The 25,546-nt window shown below is 39.7% G+C and overlaps 1 protein-coding gene across 6 annotated transcripts in view; it reads left to right on the top strand.

Annotated features, from left to right (window-relative positions):
- Positions 1 to 25,546, top strand: part of WDR64 (WD repeat domain 64) — a 155,183-nt gene that overhangs the window by 45,728 nt on the left and 83,909 nt on the right. For all 6 annotated transcript variants that reach the window (XM_078357245.1, XM_078357246.1, XM_078357244.1 and 3 more), the window contains one exon: positions 15,871 to 15,950. In XM_078357245.1, coding sequence (XP_078213371.1) covers positions 15,871 to 15,950 — 80 coding nt within the window. The remainder of the gene's footprint in view (positions 1 to 15,870; positions 15,951 to 25,546) is intronic.

The raw sequence follows: 25,546 nt of genomic DNA, 5'->3' as shown, positions 1-25,546 counted from the left end.
TAGCAGAAAAATAAACATAAAGAATAAAACTTTGAAACAAGCCAGAGGGGAAAAAGCAACCTATATGTAGAAAAGCAAAGATAAGAATTACATGTGATTTTTCCTCGGAAATCATAAGCAAGAAGAGTGTGGAGTAAATATTTAAAGTGCTCACAGACCTACCAGCCTAGAATTCTGTATACTGTGAAATTAGCCTTTAAAAGTGAAGGAGCAATAAAACTTTCTCAGACAAACAGAAATTGAGGAAATATGCTGCCAGTGGACCTGCCTTTCAAGGTTAAAAGAAGTTCTTCAGAGAGAAGGAAGAACTGTAAGTCAGAATCTTGCATCTATGTATAGAAAAGAACAGCATCAGAGGAAGAGAAAGTAAAGGTAAAAAGAAAATTTTTATTTTTGTTATTTTTAACTTTTAGCTACATTAAAATGAAAATGCAACTTAGCAAAATTTGTAGAAAATTGTGAAAGTAGTGTTTAGAGGGAAGTTTATAGCATTGAATGCATGTATTAGAAATAAGAAAGATATAATATTAATCATCTAGGCTTCCATCATAAGAAACTAAAAAAAGAGGAAATGAAATTCAATGTTCAATGGGAAAGATTAAAAAAAAGTAAAATAAAATTTAAAAAATAATAATAAATATCAGAAATCAATAAAAATTTAAAAAATAATCAGTAGAGAAAAATTAATGAAACTAAAGGCTAGTTCTTTGAAAAGATCAATACAATTGATAAGCCCCTAGCCAGGTTAACAAAGAAAAAAGAGAAAAGGCACAAATCACTAATGCCGGAAATAAAAGAGGGGATGTAACTACAGATCTCAGGGACATTAAAAGGACAGTAAAGTATTATGAACAATTGTATGCCTACAAAGTTGATAATGTAGATGAAATGGACCAATTCCATGAAAGTTATAATACACCAAATTCACACATGAAGAAATAGACAATGAAAAGGCCTGTATCTATTAAAGAAATTAATCAATAATTAATATCCTTCCAAAAGAGAAAGCACCAGGCTCAGATGGGTTCACTGATGAATTCTATCAGACTTTTAACAAAGAAACAAAACCAATTGTCTACAATCTTTTTCAGAGGATGGAAACAGGTAATACTTTCTAACTCTATTATTATTATTATTATTATTATTACTTTTTAGAGACAGGGTCTCACTTTATTGCCCAGGCTGGAGTGTGATAATATGATCATAGCTCTCTGCAGCCTTGAATTCCAGGCTCAAGTGATCCTAGAGACAAAAACTGATAACTGATAAACTGCCTTAGTCTCCCAACTAGCTAGTATTACAGGTACATGTCACTATGCTCAGCTAAATGAGATCTCCCAACTAGCTAGTATTACAGGCACATGTCACTATGCTCAGCTAAATGAGATCTCCCAACTAGCTAGTATTACAGGCACATGTCACTATGCTCAGCTAAATGAGATCTTACTACGTTATGCAGGCTTGTCTCGAACTCCTGGCTTCAAGACTGTGCATGTGTGGAGGACAGAGAGTATAAGGGAAACCTCTGTGCCTTCCCCTCAGTTCTGCTGTGAATCTAAAACTGTTCTGAAAAATAAAATCTATTTTTAAAATGTCGTGAGTTACAAACAAGAATCTGACTTGTTGCAACAAGCAACAACAACAGTCATGTTATTCAGATTTTGCTTTAAAAATGAGCATAAACCTCTAAAAAACCGATTGGTTAAAACATATAACCATTCTCTGGTGGTTTAATTCCATTCTTAAAATTTATTTTCAAAACCCTAATAAGTTTTTATGAATTTCAGCCTTTTAGTCTAAGAAATGGGGGAGTTGAAATGAGATTGAATGTTTGCTTACAGAACTTGGTCTCTTTTCCCACCTTTACATTTAGGGTACAACTAAAAGTAGTATTAGGAAAAATGGTGAGTAGCCTGTCCCCCTAACAAAATGCATGATGTCCTTTAGGTACTCTTAAGCTGTTTAAATGAAATTCACACACACAAAAAGGGACACAAAAAATAGCCTCTGCATATACAGAGCTAGAATTCCTTTAAATTCTGATGTTTTTAATTTAAGCAATGAAATAACAGAATTAGAAATTTAATGGAAGAACAGAATATCACATCTCTAAGATATAATTTCTTCTAAGACGTGATTTTCTTGAGAATTGTAGGCTTCACGAAAGATACTTTTTTTCACTCATTTAGAAAGGATGAATGTTTATTTTGGTGTATAACATATTGCACTGAGAGACAAATTAAAAACCCTTCACAGCACATTAAAAACAATTTCATTTCTTGACACCAGATTGGAGTCCACAAATATCATTTATATGGCATAATTAATTGCATAGTTTCATTTAGTTTTTGTAATATAATTAACTGCTAATGCTTATACTCTTGCATTTTAAAGGAGTGCATTTCTGAAATATTTAATTAAGAAATAGATGCAAGTTTATATCCAATTTGATTGTATACTCTGCTGGCAATTCAGGATACATTCATAGCCATAAAGAAACAGTGTGAAAACATATGCAAATTAACATGCCCATGGAGTCCTATTGAAGATATATTCAACTTCAACATCCAGAGAAAACATGTTTATTTCCAAGATACACACATCTATAGCCTCGATTTTACCAGGGCAAATATTTGCAGCACATTTACCAGGATAATTATAGCAACTAATGTAGCAACCATAAACTTACACAGGTCATATATAGCTTTTGGTACAGAAATATATCCATTATCCAACAAATATTTAGTAAGTCACTAGGTGTTAAGCACTATGGACAATACAAATATATTTAAGCCATGACCCCTGCCTCTACATGCTTCAATTTTAAGTGGTAACATAAAAAATACAGACATAAAGTAAGTGGTATGTTGGAGCCATTCATATCCCCTTATGAGAGTTGATTGTTAAAATTTCAGGAATTAGACAATCCTGTTGTTAAACGTTGTCATCTTGGGACATCAAACCTAAGCCAAAAACAAGCAAATGAACAATCACTGTCATCGTTCAAAATGGAATTATATAAGCTAGTAATTCAATTATATTAAAAACAAAGGCAATACAAACTCAAAATACATCACTTCTGTTTTATTTATTACAATTTACCATTGTCTGTGTTCTTGAGGTTTTATTTTTAATAACCTCAGAAAATGCTACCCAGTACAATGGTGCACAACTATATGTTTTTTACTAGCACCGTGGTCAGAGATGTCACACTGGTAATCTGAAATCAGCCATTCTACCATATTTGTAGCATGGAAAACAGCAAACTGTAAAAATCAATATTCCAATCCCGCTTTCCCTGGCTCCAGCTGAATATTACACATTTACCAGCACACCATTGTATGGGATGATAATTATCAGTGCAAAGCAGGATATGTCAAAGACCAGTTGAATGGTTTAGAATTATAGGCATAGTTGAAGTTAAGAAAAGGGAGTGATACATGATAGTCCCCAGCAAGCTCAAAGAGATAAGAACAAGAAATTTTATTTAGAGGACTATAAAAATAGCCTTGGCAGAAACTTCATTAACAAGAAACGCGATAGCGGCCACAATAATCATATCGAGTCTGCATTGGGAGGGATGAAGTGGCTTATTTCTACCTTCTTAAACAGTATCTTTACACTGGTGCATCTAATAGCCTATTACGGCAACCAGAAACTTACCCAGGTCATATATAGCTTTTAGTCCAGAAATATATCTGTTATCCAACAAATATTTATTATGTCGCTATGAATTAAGCACTATGGACAATACCAAGCCATGGACAAATATATTTAAGCCATATTTAAGACTACAAAATAGAAATCAAGGAATTAGTCTGACACCAGGCATGATGGTCCATGCCTGTAATCCCAGCACTTTGGGAGGCCAAGGTGGGAGAATCACCTGAGCCCTGGAGTTCAAGACTAGCCTGGGTAGCATAGAGAGATCCTGTCACTACAAATAATTTAAAAATTAGCCAGGTGTGGTGGCATGCACCTTTGGTCACAGCTACTTGGGAGGCTGAGATGGGAGGATCATTTTAGCCTGGGAGGTCAAGACTGAAATGAGTGATGATCACACGAATGCACTCCAGCCTGAGGAATGGAATGAGACCCTGTATCGGGGAAAAAAAAAAAAAAAAAAGCACTAGTCTGAATAGCACTGATAGACCCTAACTTACAGCACCTGGAATTTGGAATTTTTTCTTTCAGAAAAATTTCTCTTCAGAGAAAGTTTCTTTCTCTGACCTCCTCTTTTTCTTATCAGCTCTTGAGCACTCTAACCCCCACTACAGCTACTCAATGACCTCACTGAAGTCTCGGATATCTTTGTTATTGGAAAGGGATCCCAAGAAAATTCTCTTGGACCTCATGCAAGGAAGAATTTGGGGCGAGTCCACAGAGTAAAATGAAAGCAAGTTTATTAAGAAAGTAAAGGAATAAAAGAATGGCTACTCCCCAGACCACGCAGCAACATGGGCTGCTTGACTGAATACACTTACAGTTACTCCTGGATTATATGCTACACAAGGGTGGATTATTCCTGAGTTTTCTGGGAGAGGGGTGGGCAGTTCCTGGAACTGAGGGCCTCTCCCTTTTTTAGACCATATAAGGTAACTTCCTGATGTTGTCCTGGCATTTGCAAACTGTCATGGTGCCGGTGGGAGTGTCTCTTAGCCTGCTACTACATTATAATTAGCGTATAATGAGCAGTGAAGATGACCAGAGATCACTTGTATTGCCATCTTGGTTTTGGTGGGTTTTGGCTGGCTTCTTTACTGCAACCTGTTTTATGAGCAAGGTCTTTGGGGCCTGTATCTTGTGCTGACCTCCTATCTCATCCTTTGACTAAGAATGCCTAATTTGCTGTCGGTTCTTTTTTCTTCTTTTCATGCCTTTTCTTAATAGTGGCATTCTCTAGCATCCTGTCTTTAGCCAACTTTTCTTCTTATGTTCTGTCCTCTTTTTGGATGATATTTGTACTCTTCAATACACTGATACCTATGTACTGATGAAACCCAAGTTATCTTGAATTTGGGACTTATTCTTGCTCAACAGTTTCACTTGGATATCTCATAGTCCTTCAGACTCATATGATCATATCCGAGCTTAACTCCCCCCACTTTAAAAGTATACCTTCTATAGCATTTTGTATTTTTCTTGGTGGCACTATGATCCATCCATCATTCCAGCTGGAAACCTGTCAACCTCACATGAGTCTTTTCTCCTCCTTGATCCCCACAAACCAATAATCACCAAATTTGCCTATATTGCCTCATAACCACTCATGGAATGTGTCCTATCTTCTTTACCTCTGTTCCTTTCACTCTCTGGGCCCTTATCTCTGACTGCTCTCTTGTCTCAATATTATCCCTGTCAAAACTATTGTTCATTAATCTTCCAGAGTATTCTCCTGAAGATCACATCCAAACATCTCAATACTTTTCACAATTCTCTGTCCCCTCCCCACAGCACTTGATGATCTGGTCCTCCTCATGCCCCTCACCTCATCCCCTTCAGTGCCCTTCACTGCCCTATTCTTAGCTTCCTGCAAATCTGAACTGCTTGCTGCTTCCTTCAAACACCCATGCTGGGACTTGGTACACATTTTGAGCCCTAAATACCCTCCCCATTCTTCCTCTTCTTTCTGTACCCCAACCTCCAGGAATCTTTAGGGATCAGGTGGTACCTGCTTTAGGGAATTTTCCTGACCATTCCCCAGCACCTTTCTTCAAAGATGGATTAAATACTGTTTCCATGCTGTATTAGTCCATTCTCCTGCTGCTAAAAGGACATACCCAAGACTGGGTGATTTATAAAGAAAAGAGGTTTAATTGACTCACAGTTCTGCAGGACTGCAGAGGGCTCAGAAAACTTACGATCATGGTGGAGGGGCGGTGACAACAAACACATCCAACTTCACATGGTGGCAGGAAGGAGAAGAATGAGCAAAGTGGGCGAAACGCCCCTTATAAAACCATCTTATCTCATGCGGTCTCACTCACTATCCCAAGAACAGCATGGGGGTAACCGCCCCCATGATTCAATTTTCTCCTGCAGGGTCCATCCCATGACACGTGGGGATTATGGGAGCTACAATTCAAGATGAGATTTGGGTGGCGACACAGCCAAACCATATCACATGCCTCAATCTTTATTGCATTTTAATTATGTTGAAAGATGTGTCTTTATAAGACATTACGATTGGTGAGGGTTACTAATATATCCAGCATTCTCTTTCTGATTATTATTTGGGCAAAACTGCAAAGATGATTCCAGAAGAAAGTCTACAGTGGATGTCTGAATATATGTTTATTTAGCAAATACTTATTGATGAGTTACCATTAAGACACTGTGCTAGGTACTAGGAATTTAAAGATGAAAAAGGCTAGGTTCTCGCCCTCATGTGTAATGAAGGAGAAAATGAATGAATTCCCACAGAGGATCATAAATGTCATGATACAGATGTAAGACAGGGGCATGAAGAGAGTGCTTAGAACATCTTAGGATAGGATTGTAGGGGTGGTGGGAATTGAGGAAGGCTTCCTAAAGATGTCACAAATGCTGAGTTTTGAAGAACTGGTAAAAATTAGGCAAAACAACTGAGAGGTAGCAGAGTAGATAAATAGACACAGTCCAGAAGTGGTGTTCACAGAGATATAGAAGAGAAAAAGAAGATGGTGAGTTCTCAGCCTTGCAAATGGTTCAGTGTAATTGGAGAACTGAGTGAGAGAAGAGTTGGCAGAGATGAGCCTAGACAGTCCAAACATGAAAAGGCCTGCCTGCCATGCTACAGAGTTGGAATTTTAACCTGAAAGCTATAGGAAGCCATCGAATGCTTTAAACAAAGAGTGAAAAGGTATATATTTTTGACAGATCACCCTAACGTCAGGATGCTGGGGAAGGGCAAGCTCAAAGAAGGGAGGCAAACTGAGGAAGATATGACCATACTACTTTAGAAGAGAAATGAGGAGCGTTTGGGCTTAACCAGTGGAAGCAGGGACAGAGAGAAAACAGATATTCTTGCATAACGTACAAGAATTGGTGGCATACTGGATGAGAAGAATAAAGGAGAGAGAGGAATGTGTTTCATTTTTTATCCTCAACATATTTATTGCATACCTATTTTGGACCAAAAACGGTTCCAAGTAGTGATATCATATAATGGTAGCCAAAAGAGACTAACAGCTCTCATGGAGCTCCTCTTCTAGTGAAAGAGACCAGTAACAAACAATTAAATAAATAGTACAAATTGAAGTGAGAGGACAGACAGTGAGGGGAGGCAGTATATTTGATAGGATGGTCAGGAGAGACTGCTCTGAAGAGACAACATTTGAGCAGAAATCTGAATGCAGTGAAGATCAAATCGTACAAATATCTAGAGGAAGAATGTTTGAGAACAGGTGACTGTCAGGCTTCTGGTTGGAAGGACAGTTTACGTGGCACCATTTACTATAATAGAATATAAGTGAAGAGATAAGCTTTCAAGGGAGCAAAGGAATTCTAATGTAACCTTTGCCTCTTATTGGTTGGCCATGTGGTCTTGGGAATGTTACTGAAGGTATTTGAACCTCAGTAACCTCTTTTACGAATGGAAATAGCACTCACTTTCTTATCTCAAAGGATTTTTGTGATGGTCAAATAAGCTGAGATGGGTGAAGGTCTTTGGAAATTGCAAAATGCTGTACAAATTGTAAGTATTATTATTTGCTTACAGTCATGCAATTGTGAACACTTAGATTATCTGGAAGATTTTACTTTTCTGATTAACTAGTGCAATCTGATCTTTGCTCTGAACCACATCCACTTTGCAATTGTCAGGAGTTGGTCTTTGAGCCCAGTTCTGGGCTTCCTGGTATTTACCTCTTCTCCCGGAATTTGGTTGGTAATATATTTGTCTGAGAGGAAGTCAGGAAGTCAGTTGAGTAGTAATGACAACCTCAGCAAACAGTGCTCATTGATCTGTTCTGTCAGACTCTAGATGAGCCTTTCAACTACTTCCTCACTTGCACCACACTCCTAAATCTAGAAGCTGGAGAGGGTTCTCAAGTGAGGTGGTGTAACATGTTTTCCTGAGCAGCCACTGCCACTGGAGAGTCATCTCAATAGACTGAGAGTTGGGTCTGCTCCATTCCTGGACTCAACGTATTCCTATTTCTGCAATTTCCTATAATGAATCTTAAGTTGAGCCAGATGAAGCTGCATTTATACAAATACATAATTGGCCAGCTGTTAAAATGGGAGCCAATAGCTCCCAAAAAGCAGGAAAAAGTCCTTTCGAAAAAATTTCCATTTGAGGAGTGATTACCATTCTGCTTATAATTTTGTATGGTAATTTCACAAATGGAGTTCTGTGCTAGCAAGGAAATAAACATCTGCAATTAATTATGCCACGTAAAGCATGTTGCCTGTTGCAAGACATAAGCCAAACCTTTAACCCTTTGATAGCTTGACAGTTTCCAAGAGATATGCAACTAACTACTCAGCATTACTTTGTATCAGTTACCCAGCTCAGAGGCAGGTTATTAAACTGGAAAGAGTATAGTGCCCCTTGGTAAGGTTGCTGCTGTGGAGACAAACAGAACTGCTTTTAGCACTCACTAGCTCTGTGACCATTAGTCTTTTCCATTAGTTCTTCTTAGCCTCAGTTTCCCCATCTTTAAATGGTAATGAATATACCTGCATGATAGTCTTATAAAAATTACTTAAGTTAACTCATGTAAAGTGCCTTGTTTAATTCCTGACACAAAGTACTCAATAAATGTTGGTAGCTTTTCTTGTTCCTCTAAGAAAGATACTGAAAAGATGTAAAGAAAATAAAAGAACTTGAATTCAAAGGAGAAGTGACGGAGATATTATAGACTGGTTTATGCTCTGGTTTTAGTTTCCTGTTCCTGCATCTAGACCAGGGGTTAGCAAACAATAGCCCAATGCCAGATCCAATGAGTTACCTGTTTTGTTTTTGTTTTTTTTGAGACAGAGTTTCGGAGTTTCTCTCCTATTGCCCAAGCTAGAGGGCAATGGTGTGATCTTGGCTTACCACAATCTCCACCTCCTGGGTTCAAGCGATTCTCCTGCCTCAGCCTCCCAAGTAGCTGGGATTACAGGCATGCACCGCTGTGCCCAGCTAATTTTGTATTTTTAGTAGAGATGGGATTTCTCCATGTTGGTCAAGCTGTTCTCAAACAAGTCACCTGTTTTTATAACATCTACAAACTAGGAATGGTTTTACATTTTTAAATGACTAAAATAAAAATTTTTGAAAAAGAATAATATCTTATGACCCATAAAATTGATATGAAATTTAAATTTCATTGTAGGGAAAACACAACCATACTTACTTACCTATGATTGTTTTATCCTACAGTGTAGGACATGCCCCCTGAAAAGAGTCACTCCTTTACCTTCTAGCTGATTACTCTGCTTCTCTCCCTGCATCAAGCTCATTAGTTCATGGAACAGGAGAAAAGTCTGAGATGAAGCTTGTGGTAATTCCGGTGGGTCTTTTGATAGGGGACTCTATCAAAAGGGTTTTTTTTTTATGTTTTGAAGAAATCGTCAGAAATTGTTTCTTTTTAAAAGCTATCATTTCAGGGGTATCACAGAAAAATTCAGAATGAACTTCCCAGAATCAATACATTTCTATTCTGCGTGACTCTGGGAAGTGGTTATTGTCAATCCGGTATTTGTCCCTTGGGATATTCCAACAAATATTTATTGGGAGCCTTCTATAGTCAAAGAACCATGAGGTATTAGTCCATTTTCACGCTGCTATAAAGATACTGTCTGAGACTGAGTAATTTGTAAGGGAAAGAGGTCTGGCCGGGTGTGGTGGCTCCCACCTGTAATCCCAGCACTTAGGGATGCTGAGGAGAGTAGATCACGAGGTCAGGAGTTCGACACCAGCCTGACCTACATGGTGAAACCCCATCTCTACTGAAAATACAAGAATTAACTGGGCATGGTGTCAGGCACCTGTAATCCCAGCTACTCAGGAGGCTGAGGCAGGAGAATTGCTCAAACCCAGGAGGCAGAGATTGCAGTAAGCCGAGATTGTACCACTGCACTCCAGCCTGGACAACAGGGCAAGACTCCGTGTCAAAAAAAAGGAGGGGGGATTTAATTGACTCACAGTTCCACATGGCTGGGGAGGCTTCAGGAAACTTACAATCATGAGGGAAGGCAAAGGAGAAGCAAGGACCTTCACATGATGGCAGGAGAGAGATAAGTGAGCAAAAGAATGACTTGCCAAACACTTAAAATATCAAAAAATCAGATCTCATGAGAACTCACTATCACAAGAACAGCATGGGGGAAGCCACCTCCGTGATCCAATCACCTCCCACTAGGCTCCTTCCTCAACACCTGGAGGTTACAATTCAAGATGAGATTTGGGTGGGGATACAAAGTCTAACCATATCACTTAGTATCTACATTTTATTTTGTTATGAATGAACACAGGCCAACATCATACATGAAACTGTGAGTCTGGTGCCTCTCTGCTATGGGTGGTGTTTATAGATGGGGCTCACTAAGGTGCCCTGGCCAAGAGGACAGTCTCCCTCTTTCCCAATCCCACCCTGCCATCCTGAGAAGGAAGTATACTGTGAAGGACCTGGGCTCAAGTCCAGACACCAAGCTGATATCTCAATGCACTGGAAGGTATATAAGAAAACATTCTTCACTCTTAAAGTGCTATCAAAATGCTAGTTAACATTATCATAATAGATGTCTCACAAAATGTTTGATTTTTTTATGTGAACTTGTTAGAATAAGATACTTCTAGTAACAGAATGAAAAAGCAATCTTTTAAAGAATGTGCAGCTGCATATGAATATGAAATACTGGAAAGCAGGCCATCTTTCACTTTCCAAATTGACATCGATTATGTGAGCCTTTCTACTTGAAAGACATTTTATTTAAAGGCACAGTTCACTCATTTGTAATTCATTTAATTATTTGGGCTCCTATGATTATTTTTTGTAGGAAAATAGAGTAATTATATCTAAAGGACAAATATCCTTATAAAACTGAAATTTTTTAAATGGGAAGTATGAACACAGTTTCACATGCTGAGAAATGTAAGTAAAAAGGTTGTTAGACCTTTTTATGTGTTCATAATCAGTTAATAGGGTATTAAATAGCTCTTTTTCTGCTTTCTTAGAATTTCAGCTAATGCCGTTCTAAAGAAAGGTATAGTAGACCATCCTCAAGAATTATTAGAGAGGACCCTACTAGACCCATGACCTTTACATCATCATCCCTTACCGGCAAATATGAATATGATACAACCAGCAATTCTAAAATAATTGAAAAGAGGGATTAAGGTACATAGTTGTGGGCCAGTGGGTGAATGCAGGGGCATTTTGTCTGCCTTCCCCAAAATGGGAATGGAGGTTGGGGCAAGAGCTTCTGCTGCTCGAAAGCAAGTGATGGTAGGTGCAGGAAGACCTACGCCAGAAGACCCTAAAATCGGTAATGCATCTGGCTCCCAAGCGGCTAGTTGCCAAGGCTCAGAACTCACAGGTCACCTTGTGCAATCTTGACATGCGACACGTGTATGTGATGACCACCACTTGCTTCCTCATGGAGAATATCTCTATTAATTTTTTTCTTTTTAGAGACAAGGTCTTAATGTTACCCAGTCATGTGGACTGGAGGACAGGGGCATAATTATAGCTCATTTCACCTTCAAATTCCTGGGATCAAGCAATCCTCTGCCTCAACCTCCTGAGTGGCTATGGATGTAGATGTGTGCCACCACGCCCGCCAAACTTTTCTTGATTTTGGTAAAGATGGGGTCTTGTTATGTTGCCCAGACTGGTCTCAGATTCCTGGCTTCAAATGATTCTCTCACCTTGGCTTCACAAAGTGCTGGGATTACAGGTGTGAGCCACCATGCCCGGGCCTCATGGAGAATTCTGAAGGCCTCAGGCCAGGACACATTTCCTGGCCCTGGGCATTTATAGGTCCCTCCCACCATAATACTATCAATCTTACACATTATTTTTCATATATTCTTTTTTTTTTTGAGACAGTCTCGCTCTGTCACCAGGTGCCAGGCTGGAGTGCAGTGGCGCGATCTCAGCTCACTACAAACTCCGCCTCCTGGGTTCAAGCAATTCTCCTACCTCAGCCTCCCAAGTAGCTGGGACTACAGGTGCGTGCCACCACACCCAGCTAATTTTTGTATTTTTAGTAGAGACAGGGTTTCACCTTGTTGGCCAGTTGGTCTTGATCTCCTGACCTCGTGATCTGCCTGCCTTGGCCTCCCAAAGGGCTGGGATTACAGGCATGAGCCACTGCTCCCCGCCTCATATACTCTTATGTCTTCAACATTTTTCTTGGGTCTGAGGAAAAATTTAGTATGTTTTCATGGGCTCTACGAATTCTAATTTTGGGATGTGAAAAATAAAATGTCCTATCACCCTAAGCTTTTATTTTTTCCTTCTGATTTTGAGTGCAATTAGAATATTTCTGCTGGCCCCTAAAAGTACTTAGGGCTCCAGATCTTGTGCCTACTGTGCCTAAGAAACAAGCCGACCCTGGCTGGAGGAACTGGCAGCAGTGTGGTAAGGCTGCATTCACACTGACACTGTCCAGCACAGTGTGAATTCCCATGGGCCACAGAAAGTGGCTTTGTTGGAGCCATCCTAATGGGGCTTGGCCCAAGATTGAGGTGACATAATAAGACAAGGATAGAAGAAAATAATGCCATTCCTGGTTTGTGCTACATCCAGTTCAGTTCACTCGGTTAACCAGCTATAGTGACGGAGTTTGTCACTGTCAAACCTGTACGTGAGTCATCAGTTAGAACCTAGCTACTTCTCATCTGGGACATTTAAGCGTTTTCAAAATTCTAAATACTGACTTCTGATTTATGTTACTAAATTGAGACTTCTTTTTATGAACTTTGCATTTGATAGAAAGATTACTATTTATAAAGTAGACTTAAATTAGTTCAAAAAAAGTTTTAAATATTTTAGAAATATTCTTTCACATAGAGATAATACTATCTGTTCCTCCACTTAGTAAAGCTTTCTACCTAGCAGGGAATTTGGTTATTTTGTGTTATTTTTTATAAAAATTTTAAAAATCAATTTGCTTTCGGGTGATTATTCTCACCCATTGAGACATTTTAAGAAATGTTATTCAAATTATTGATTTTTAAATTGTAGTGTGTATTTCAAAAAATATGAGAGTTGTTCCTGCAAACGGATGGCCTGTTAGCTAAATGCAGCTACAAGATGTGTTTGGGGGATCACTTACTTCTTTGATCTCTGCTTGTTGTGGTGAACCTGCCTTTCCTGTTGTTGCACGTTGGCTGGCTCTGGGCCTGGGGTCCCCCTTTTCATGGGGCATGCACTCTCAGTTCACCACAGCCCCCCATTCTCACTATGGTGTCACACCCATCCCCTTCTCCCTATGGTGTCATACCCATCCCCTTCTCCCAGCTGGTTTACCTGCCTGGCTGGTGCAGACCTTTGAGTTTGTGACCCTCAACTGGATGAACACTCTCACCTCTGCTCTTGTAGTTCACTGATGTATCTATCCACTAGGGCAGTGTTGGGCGCACAGCTGGCACCCATAAATGTTGTTGACTCACTGACTGAGGACCCGCTGAGTAAGCCCTAAAAACTCTACTTACTTCATAGGCCTTGCTGCCTGGGACAACTTTCCCTACCTTGAGTATTTCCCTTTTGGAGTACACTTCGAGTCAACCGTCCTCTCTCTTTAACTCCTTTAAAAGCCCATTGACATTCTTCTATATGAGAAATTATTTTTTTAGCAATCTTAGACACAGCAGAACTTTTCAACCATATCACAAGCCTAAGCCTTTCCAATATAAAATTCTATAGCCAGCAACCTTCAAAGAATCCACAAATCAAGATCTCTCCCCACCCACCAGCCTATTCTGATTTTGCTTCTTCCTCCATCTCTAGGGGCATTGCTGCTCAGAAAGTATAATGAATTACAACAGTCCTTATTCATGTACCTCTACCCTGATCAGGGACCGCTGGGATTGGCTGTGCAGGCTGTGCCCTCCATAGCTCTGGGATGCCATCCACAAAGGGTGTGCAGTTGCCCTGCTTGACCCTACCCCAGCTGCACTACAGGGGAAGGATAAAATCTAAGATTTAAGAATGGAAGAAACTATTTAGGTCATAGTCAATCCTTGATTTCATAAGTGGGGACACTGTAGCTCAGCAAGATTAAGTGACTTTTCTAAAGTCATATTTAGCCACAGAACACAGCCAGAATCTAGGTCTCCTGACCTCATGTCCACGGTGCATTCTAAGTCGACTTCACCAATCAGCCCTGTCCTGCTTCACCCACTTTATGGCAGGGCCCTATAAAGTCTGCCCATCCCACCTCTTCCTTTTACTGGGGCTCCCAGAAAAAGAACCAAAGAGTGCTTGTTCTTTCTTGAAACTGTATCAGGAGCCAGCCCATGTCCTGTGAGATCCGCAAAGCAGGGGGAATATACTCCAGGGGATATGTCAGATGATCCATTAGAATGGGGGTAGAAAACTCTAAAGGTTTTCTTTCTTTTAAATTTTTATCTCGTTATTTTATTGTTGTTTGTTTTTGTTTATATAATTTTAATTCAGTAATATATATACATAATTTACAAATAAATTTCAGTGGTGTGCATGAAAAACAATTTTAAGAATTTTTTATTTTTTGAGACAGAGTCCCCCAGGCTGGAGTGCAGTGGTACGATCTCGGCTCACTGCAACCTCCCCATCAAGGGTTCAGTGTCTCCTGCCTCAGCCTTCCGAGTAGCTGGGATTATGGGTGTGTGCCACCATGACTGGCTAATTTTTGTATTTTTAGTAGAGATGGAGTTTTACCATGTTGGCTAGGCTGGTCTCGAATTTCTGACCTCATATGATCCACCCGCTTTGGCCTCCTAAAGTGATGGGATTACAGGCATAAGCCACCATGCCCAGCCTTTAAGAAAAATTTTAATAGACATTTATGACTCCACCCTTGGAGAGTTGGATTCATCAAGTTAGGGCTGAGGTCCATGATTTTTTTTTTTGATAGAGATGGGGTTTCTCCATTTTGCCCAGTCTGGTCTGGAATTCCTGGGCTCAAGCAATCCTCTTGCCTCAGCCTCCCAAAGTGTTTGAATGACAGGCATGAGCCACTGTACCTGGCCTAGAAATTTCTTTTTTAATATCCAAAGTGATCCTGATGCACAACCAGATTTTGGAACCACTATGCTAAGGTCTTGAGCATTCTGAACTAAGTAAAAGATAACTATTTACTTTAGGCTTAAGGAAGAATAAAGTAATGTAATTGGAAAGGCTACATATGACCCATGGTATAAATGCCTGAACTTCGGAGTTGGTTCTTTCATTTATGATGCACAAAGTTGGTGGAGCAAACTCTTTTTTTCACATTGTTTTCTCGCATTAAACTAACAAGGTATGTTTCTGCTAAACCATAAATCCGCATCCTCCTGAAGTTTGCAGTGCAGACTTTATTTTCATGCTGTCTCAGATTTTGTGACTGTGCCCTGAGCACTCTACAGGCTTTTATTTAATTTGCATTCGTTTCTTTCATACTGAGAAATGTGAAAGTTCAATACTTGGGCAGTCATGTCAAGAATTCATTCTTGCCTGAGATCTAGGGTGATAATTGCAATGCAAGATTCTTCTGGTTATTGCCCCTTAGGTTCAATATCTCAAAGACGATCCCAAAATATAAGTAGATTCTTACCATTAATGAGGACTTAATCATTCCTTACAATATTGTCTGTGGGCAAATGGATTTACAACCAACGTAGAAATAAGCCTATTAAACATAATCTATTTATATGTCAGAATTAACTTGATGAAGAAAAATATACACATTTTACATCGAATTTGTGTTTTCCAGGCCCGTCAGAGAGTTTTCCATGCCAAGAGGAGCAAACACTTTTTGCTATTGTGTTAAAGCAAATGTGATTGTCACTGGAGGTAAGGGAACAGTCCACATTACACGGAGATTTTCTACTTTGCAAACAGTCTTATCTTTGCTTTTTGGTGCTGGGGAAAAAAATCAGTGAATTTACAAATTTGCATAAAGTCAAATCTGTGTGCTTTTTTCTTTCTGGCTTCTGGATTTGGTGACATACTTAGAAAAGCTTTCTTCAGCTTAAGAATGTGTGAGACCAATTTTCCTGTATTTTACTAGAATTTCTTCTTATGGTTTTGTTTTCTATTTTACCTTCAGAGCTTTAATCCACCTAGAGCTTACTTTTATGTGTGAGAGCATGAGTTCCTGGGCTTCCCAGGAGACCTGGAGCCCCTGAAGCAGAATGGCACTTAAGTGTGTGTGCCTTTTTCTGGAGAAAACATTCAAAATTTATCAAATCCTCACAAAGAGATCCTGACCAAAAAGGTCAAGAGCCAGTGGTTTAGAGTTAATAGACAAGAAGGGCAAGAAGAGAATCTTGAAGAATACCAACATTTAATAATTGCAATACAAGATATTTCTGGTTATTAGGCTGAGGCGGTCGGATTGAGACCATCCAGGCTAGGATGGTGAAACGCCATCTCTACTAAAAATACAAAAAATTTAGCTGGGTGTGGTGGTGTGCACCTGCAACCCCAGCTAATTGGGAGGCTGAGGCAGGAGAATCGCTTGAACCCAGGAGGTGGAGATTGCAGTGAGCCAAGATCGTGCCACTACACTCCAGCCTGGCTAGAGAGCGAGACTCCGTTTCAAAAAGAAAGAAAGAAAGAAAAAAGGTTATCTGCTAAGAGGAAGGAAAAAGATGACACAGTAAGTTTCTGGGTGAAGGTGGAGGACTGAAATGATCTTTGAGACTAAGACTCCTTATTTCTAATACTGGGGTTTTAATATAGTTTGATGGCTTTGAGGCTGGGCCCTAGATCAGACTGTGTGGGCACAACTCCTGGTCCTCTCACTTGTGAGCTGTTCGGCAAGCAGTCTGTTTATTTCTTTAAGTTTCAATCTCATCTGTAAGTGAGATGGTAATAGTACCCACCCATAAGGTTAGTAGAAGAATTAAACTGAGTGGGCTCCATCATTTACGCCTGTAATCTCAGCACTTTGGGAGGCCAAGGAGGGAGGATTGCTTGAGTCTAGGAGTTCAAGACCAGCCTAGGCAACATGACAAGACTGCTAGTTCCAGCTACTTGAGAGGCTGAGGCAGAGGATCACTTGAGCCCAGGAGGCTGAGGCTGCAGAGAGCCATGTTTGTGCTACTACACTCCAGCCTAGGCAACAGCAAGAGCCTGTCTCAAAAAACAACAACAGAACTAAACTAGTTCAAAATACTCAATACAAATTTGTTATTAATAATATGAACAATAAGAAAATAACGCCTGGCCAGGTGTGGTGGCTCACACCATTAATCCCAGCACTTTGGGAGGCTGAGGCAGGAGGATTGCTTGAGCCCAGGAGCTCAAGACTAGCCTGGGTAATACAGCGAGACCTTGTCTCTACAAAAAAATTTAAAAATTAGGTGAGCAAGTGGTGTGCACCTGTAGCCCCAGCTACTAGGGAGGCCGAGGTATGAGGATCACTTGAACCCAGGATGTTGAGGTTTCAGTGAGCTGTGACTGCGCTACTGCGCTCCATCCTGCGTGACAGAGTAAGACCCTGTCTCAAAAAGAAAGAATGAAAGAAGGAAGGGAAAGGGGCGGGAAGGGGAGGAGAGGAGTGGGGAGGAGAGGACAGGAGGGTGGGGAAGGGAAAGGAAACACCTACTTTATAGGGTGGTATTTAAGCTTAATTGAGACAATTTATGCTTGGTGCATAATAGGATTTCAATAAATATTAATCCTCTCTGTTTAAACACATTGGCAAAATCACTTTGGCAAATGTGGAGGTTTTGTTGGAATAAAATGAAATCTGCGATTCCACTTAGGAGACTGTTAGAGAAGACATGAGTGAGATGGAGAGGGTCTGAATTACTGTAGGTGCTATTATTAAAAAAAAGAAAGACTCGATCTCAAAGACATGGGAAATTAATTATTCATAAGACTTGGAGATGGAATCCTTTTGGGGATTAGTAAGAGAAATCAACCCGCTCCGCGTCTGTAAGGTGGGAGGAATGAAAGAGTAGCGATTGTGCTGACAGTTCCACAGAAATTAGGAAGAGGGTGCTTACCCAGGGAAGGAGAACAAAGGAAAGCTCCACGTGAGCTTAAATGTCCAGTGTTGACTAGACATCCAAGAGAAGATTCCTTTTGGTGACAGGAAAAGACCTGGTTAGAGACAAATGATGTCCGGGCTCCCTGGGCCACCTGAATCGGGGAGAAGATGAGCTCCCAGAGGTTCCTCAGGAAGGCCGAGGTGGCCCTTGCAGGACACAGGAAGCAATTAGACTTGCCAGACTTAAATGAGCAAAACAAAAACAAATGAACATCGATGAAGTGGCCTATACTGAAAACCCGAACTTCAAAAAGGGAAGAAACAATATTTTTTTAAAAAGAAAACTCTGTCGTCCAAAAAAAAAAAAAATCAATAAATGCATCATTGGCAAAAGCGTTTACAGCAAAAATATCTATTAAAGGAGCCATGATATTTAATGAGTAAGTGCTGTTGGCTCTGTCTACAGTAAGATTTCTTCAAATTTCTCACTCTCAAACATACACAGCAGGAGGTTTGGTTTCTTATGTAAAGTGTCCTGCCTCATTCCCGAAGTGCCTATATTGCTAAATATAAAGACAGCTGAGCTCCTATTTCATGGCTGGGGAATCTCCCCTAAGGGCATAAAGTTAATTTTTTTTTCAAGTACACTGTGCATTCAAAATTTATATTTAAATCTATGCTCAGCTTTGGATCTTCTAAAACACTTAATTTGAAATTAGCTTATGATTCCAACAGTATTACAAAAATCATATAGCAGTCTATTGTCAAGGACAACAAATCAAAACAATGCACCAGAAGTTAGAAGAGCTGGGTTTAGCCATCTCCTGGCCAATAACCAACTGTGTGATTTTTCAGCAATTGCTGTATCACTCCCTTTTGCTCATTTTCCTTATCTGGTAAAAATGAGGAAATGAGACTAAATACATTTCAAGATCCCTCTGAGCCTAAAATACTGTGATTCTATTTTTTGAAGAACTGCCTGTTCACAGGGAGATAAACTAAAAATGTCCTTTGGAAAATTTGGAACCCAGTTTGCCAATTAGATGCTACTCAATATATAATTACAGCTTTGTGCACTCAGAAAAACCAAAGCGTTAATTGTCCACAAACCTGTAAAACTCAACTAAGGACACCAAGAAAAGAAAGGGAAGCATATGGATAAGAAGTCTGTAAAGAAGGGCGTGGGAGTGGTGGCTTGGGGAGGGAGCAAGCTTCCTGATACCTGGTAGTGATGATTCTAAGAAAAACAGGAATCCAAGTGTCTAACCACCCTAATTACAGTTATTATTTAAAGAGCTCCATACTGAGGTCTGGAACACGTTGAGAAACAAATGCTAGAATCAGAAAAAAGTGGGATACTTTCAGAAAAAGAAGTGGGTTACTTATATCCCAATTGCTTGATCGCCATTGTCCCTTGCTGAGTTGATGAGTGCCTTGGCTTATTATTTCCAATGGAAATGGGCACATTTTTTGGCCTAGACTACACAGAAGGAGGATGCAGGAGATGAGGGGAGGAGCATCCCTTGGTGTGACAGACAAAGCAGCAAACACATTGGAGACTCAAACTGCAGTGAATGCTCCTCTCCCCATTGCATGTCTTAGTTAGGCAAAAATATTAGCCCAACTTCTCCGTCAGTGCAAACGCTGCACATGAAACCCTTTGAAAAAGCGGTACTTAAATACAGGGCTAGTGTGAAATTTGATTCTAGAATCCGATTGTCCCATTGTGCTGTCACATTAATCTCAACCAACTCCTCTGAACAGCCCTTTGTCCTCACGCACAAAAGTATACAAAACGTTAAGAATTGACCAGTTTTCGTAGGCTTCGTGAATCTTAGTATTTTCATCATTTCTGGGGGAAGAAAGGTGTTTGGTAAAGTTTTAGGACTTAAACACTTCAGTGTTTTTGGATGAAGTCATCTGACCGTCATTAACCTCGGCATTCATTATAAGAACCGCATCTACAGCTTTGAGAACGCATTAATTATGGGTTTTCCAGTTCTCTCACAGAGGGAAGAAAACACTTAGCAGTATTACTGACAAGCAACTAATACTTTTCATCATGCATAATTTATTGAATTGTCACAGTTATGGAGCCTCCATGAGTAGAAAATGCAAATTCCCAGTAACTGAAAACGCATTTTTCTCAGGCGAATACTCTTGTTGATTAGTGACTCAGCCAAGCGCATTGCTAAATGTACAGTATGTTCCCACTGGCGACTCAAGATATACAATGAAAGCAGCTTTGCTAGGCATAGTTGAATGTGTTAAATGTGCGGGGACATTTGATGAGCTTGAAAAAAAGCAGAAGCTTCTGCAAGAAAAAAAAAAAGCCAAACCAGGACAGTGCTTACCAAGAAAACCTACAAATTTCGAGCATTATTTTGGTGACCACCAAGAATATTTTTGCTGAGTAGTGTTTGCAACTAGGCTTTTTAGGAATTAAGTCCCCAGTATGGAAGGTTCAGAGTAGAAACACAATTATCTCCCAAAAAAGATATCTTGGGGGCTCTGCATGCATTTTTTTTCATGTTTTACTCAACAAATATTTTTCGCACAGTTGCTGTAGATTAGGCTGTTAACCTATAAAGGTCATGTTGTGTTCCTAACCTGTAAACGTTTGAAGTCTAATGGTACAAATAAGATAAGTTGATAGATAACTACAAAGTATAGCATGAATCAACATATGATGATGGTGGTGCTAGTAATACGGATGAAATAATATGGGCATTGAGAGCTTAGCATCATGTCCCTTTCTACTCATTCTACCTCCACAAAGCCACCACCTATGATTCCATTCCTAGCAACAAAAGCAAGCAGAGCTGGAGGACGTCTGGGTGCAGGCAATAGGAAACCTCCAGAAGATTGGGTTTTCTTCACAACACATAATGGACAAAGTCCTTAGTTTAAGAGGCCTAGACCTTTCTCAGGGGCGGTTCTCTACTGCATTATTCTGTGTGTGATATGCAAGTTACATACAGATTTTCTTCTGGGGATAGCTTATTGCCTGGCTTATCATCCAGGAATGATAATGCCCATCTCAGGGGATGCCTCACCAACATGATGTAAGATTGCCTGTGGGTGCAAGGCTCAGGTTCTGAACATGTCTGAATAACGTGGTACATCTTGGCCATTGCTGATGAAAAGCAAAGACAGGCAGGATACTGCATTATTCAGTTCGAATTATGTAACTAAATACCTGGCAAGTTTCTCATTACCTGTAAAAATTCCACATTGCCCTCTGCTTTCACTGTGGTGATCTCTCCCTCCAGAGCACATAATCATGAAATGTTAGAGCTGGAAGAAGCCTTGAAGATTATAATTTTACATAAGGAAATCGAGGCCCTAGACAAGTCGCACAGCTAGTTAGCTGGCAGAGCGGAGGCTGAGTCAGTTCTCTTTGCACCCACTCAGCCCTGTGTTCTTCCTGGAGCACAGAAGTCTGGTTTAGTAGAGGCTCTCTCTCTCCTGCTTTTCTCTGTGAACTGAGTCTGCTCATCTCAAGAGTGATGCATGGAGATGAAGTGACTCACCAACTGGGAGAAGAGTTTGCTCAAGGAAAGAAAATCCTCTCTTTGATATGTGACTTCATCTAAATTTTGGCTTCACACACACACAAAAGAAAGAAAAAATAGCCACAAAGAAACAGGGAGTTAACTCTTTATGAACCATAATATTTATAGTATGAAGTTCTAGCTTTAGATTTGACATCCTCTTTTCAAATGTTTGTTTTCCCTCTATGTCTCCTTGCCTTATTGCTACTACCAGATTGTAAACTCTCAAGAGCAGGGATCATATTTCATGTATCCGTTTACCAGTTCTTCTCCCCTAACATAATCTAAATGCATCCTAAATGGTAGAGGAACTTGGAATAATAGTAATATTAATTGTTACTTTATGGTCCAGAAATTGTTAAGTTATACAGGTACAATTCCATTCAATCTTCACAATAAAACTATGACATAAGTTCCATTTATTCCCATCTCATAGATAAGAAAACTCAGATGCAGAGGGGTGAAGCAACTTATTTGAAGTCATAAAGCTAGTTAACTGCTAGAGCCAGGTTTCAAATCAAATCTGACTCGCTCAAAATATGCATCCTTAACCACTTTATGAGTGACTCTACAAGCCCACTCATTTACTTAGCAAACATGTATTAAGTACTGACTACTTGCCCAACACTGCTATGGATGAGAACTATTAGGCTTACCAGATAATTGATAAGCAGATAGATAAACAGACAATTATAATTGAATACAATTAGTGCTATAAAAGAGAGCAAAAGATAACACAGTAAAAATACAGAAGAAGGAGTCTGAACTCCATCTAGGGCAGAGGCAGGTGATTAGGGAAGGCACTGGGGAGAGTAATGACCAAACTAAGTCTAAAAGGGTGTAAACTTTGGTCTTCTGAAAAAGACTTTGGGCAGACACAATGTCTAGAGTTTCTTTGTATCCTTTACTTCTCACAAAATACTAAGGCCACAAAGGTATCAGAAGAGAAGGGGGAAGGTAGGTTTTAAAAAACACCAAGTGCACAGTTAATTTCTCAAGAGGTTTTCGTGCTTGTTAATAAGGGTAGCATGAAAATTTTAAATTTAAGAAAATATTCCACTTACTCATCAACCACAGTCCCCAAAATACCTTGTTGATGTTTAGTCAGCTTGACCTGCCTTAACAAAATACCATAAACAGACAGGTTTAAGCAACAGAAATTTACTTTCTTTCAAGAATTTCTGGAGGCTAGATGGCCAGGATCAAGGTGCCAGCATTGTCAGTTTCTGGCGAGGGCTCTCTTCCTGGCTCGTAGACACCTGCCTTCTCTCCATGTACCCAAACGGCAGGGAGAGAGAGGGGAAAGAGGGTGAGGTGGGGCAGCAGGGTCTGCTGTCTCTTCTAATAAGGACACGAATCCCATCACAAGCACCCACCTTCCTAACCTCAGCGGAACTTAATTATCTCCCAAAGGTCCCCCATTTCCAAACACCATTGTGTTGAGGGCTAGGGCTTCAATATATAAATTTGGGAGGGAATGAATTCAGTCTCTTGCAATTCTTAAGAAATGGAAACCAAGAATCAGCTATGCAATTAGATTTTTTTCAGCTTGCCTGTAAAAACCCTGCAAGAAGTGAGAGCCTCTGAAGTGAACAAATGACCTTCCAAAAAAAATTAGATGAACATTCAAGGAAGATCCTTTTTTTTTTTTTGTTTGAATACATGTTTTTCCCCTCTTTTGGCACTTGATAGTTAAACTTCTGAGCTGTGATTCATCATTCCAGCGACGAAATTATTGAAGTGGTTCAATAAATATCTTTTGAATTCTTACTACAGGTTATATGTGACAGTAAACAAGAACAAGTTCTGTCCTCGAGGCACCTGGAGTCTGATAGTGGTCCAGACAAATTAAATTATTATAGATGATGGGGATGAGGGAGGCACATACGTACGGCACTCAGGTTTGAAGAATACAAAAGTATTCTGGGATATTATTGGAGGAAAAGCTATGCTAAGACTTGATGGATGATTGAGATACTCAAAGAAGAGAAAAAAGATAGAGAAAACACTATGCTTTTTCATAAAGCCCAATAAAATAATCATAGAATTATAGAAGCATCTATCAAATTTCCCTCCATACCTGACTGGCTCTTTCAGTGTGCATAATCTACCAGAATAAAAAAATCGATCTACATCAGCAAATACATTCTAATGGGTGGCCCAATACGTACTACCAGATTAAGTAGAATGACTATTGGGGTTTTCAAAGTTTATTTTTTTCTTCAAATTTACTTTAACTTCTAGGGTATGTGTGAAGGATGTGTTACATAGGTAAACATGTGCCGTGGTGGTTTGCTGCACAGATCAACCTATCACTCGGATGTTAAGCCACGCATCCATTACCTGTTCTTCCTGATCCTCTCCCACTCCCTAACCACCCACAGGCCCCAGTGTGTGTGGTTCCCTACCATATGTCCATGTGTTCTCAAGGTTCAGCTCCCACTTAGAAGTGATAACATGTGATGTTTGATTTTCTGTTCCTGTGTTAGTTTGCTGAGGATAACGGCTTCCAGCTCCATCCATGTCCTTGCGAAGGACATGATCTTGTTCCTTTTTATGGCTGCACAGTATTCCATGGTGTATATGTACCACATTTTCTTTATCCATCTATCATCAATGGGCATTTGGGTTGATTCCGTGTCTTTGCTATTGTGAATAGTGCTGCAATTAACATACACAGGCATGTATCTTTATAACAGAATGATTTGTATTCCTTTGGGTATGTACCCAGTAATGGGATTGCTGGGTCAAATGATATTTCTGTCCCTAGATCTTTGAGGAATTGCCACACTGTCTTCCATGATGGTTAATTTACACTCCCACCAACAGTGTAAAAGCATTTGTTTTTCGCCACAACTTTGCCAGCATGTGTTGTTTCTGGACTTTTTAATAATCACCATTCTGACTGGCATGAGATGGTATCTCATTGTGGTTTTGATTTGCATTTCTCTAATGACCAATGATGTTGCACTTTTTTTAAATATGTTTTTTGGCTGCATAAATATCTTCTTTTGAAAAGTGTCTATTCATGTCTTTACGCACTTTTTTTGTTTGGGTTTTTTGGCTGTTTTTTTTTTTGAGATGGGGTTTTGCTCTTGTTGCATGATCTTGGCTCACTGCAACCTTTGCCTCCTGGGTTCAAGTGATTCTCCTGTCTCAGCCTCCCAAGTATCTGGTATTACAGGCATGCACAACCACACCCAGCTAATTTTGTATTTTGAGTAGAGACGAGTTTTCTCCACGTTGGTCAGCTTGGTCTCAAACTCCCGACCTCAGGTGATCTGCCCACCTCGGCCTCCAAAAGTGCTGGGATTACAAACATAAGCCACCACATCCAGCCCTTTGCCCACTTTTTAAGGGGTAGTTTTTCTCTTGTAAATTTGTTTAAGTTCCTTATAGACTCTGGATATTAGACCTTTATCAGATGGATAGATTGCAAACTTTTTCTCCCATTCTGTAGGTTGTCTGTTCACTCTGGTGATAGTGTCTTTTGCTGTGCAGAAGCTCCTTAGTTTAATCGGATCCCATTTGTCAATTTTTGCCTGTGTTGCTATTGCCTTTGGCATTTTCATCATGAAATCTTTGCTTGTGTCCTATGTCCTGAATGGTATTGCCTAAATTTTCTTCTAGGGCTTTTATAGTTTTGGGGTTTACATTGAAGTCTTTAATCCATCTTGAGTTAATTTTTGTATAAGGTATAATGAAAGTGTCCAGTTTCAATTTTCTGCATGTGGCTAACCAGTTCTCCCAGCACCATTTATTAAATAATCCTTTCCCCATTGCTTGTATTGGTCAGGTTTGCTGACAATCAGCTAGTTGTAGATGTGTGGTTTTATTTCTGAGATCTCTATTCTGTTCCATTGGTCTATGTGTCTGTTTTCACACCAATACCATGC

This window comes from Callithrix jacchus, chromosome 19 (genome assembly GCF_049354715.1).
Source record: "Callithrix jacchus isolate 240 chromosome 19, calJac240_pri, whole genome shotgun sequence".
In the NCBI taxonomy this organism is placed as follows: Eukaryota; Metazoa; Chordata; class Mammalia; order Primates; family Cebidae; genus Callithrix; species Callithrix jacchus.
The sequence above is the reverse complement of the archived record's forward strand: the minus strand, read 5'-3'. Positions and strand labels throughout refer to the sequence as shown.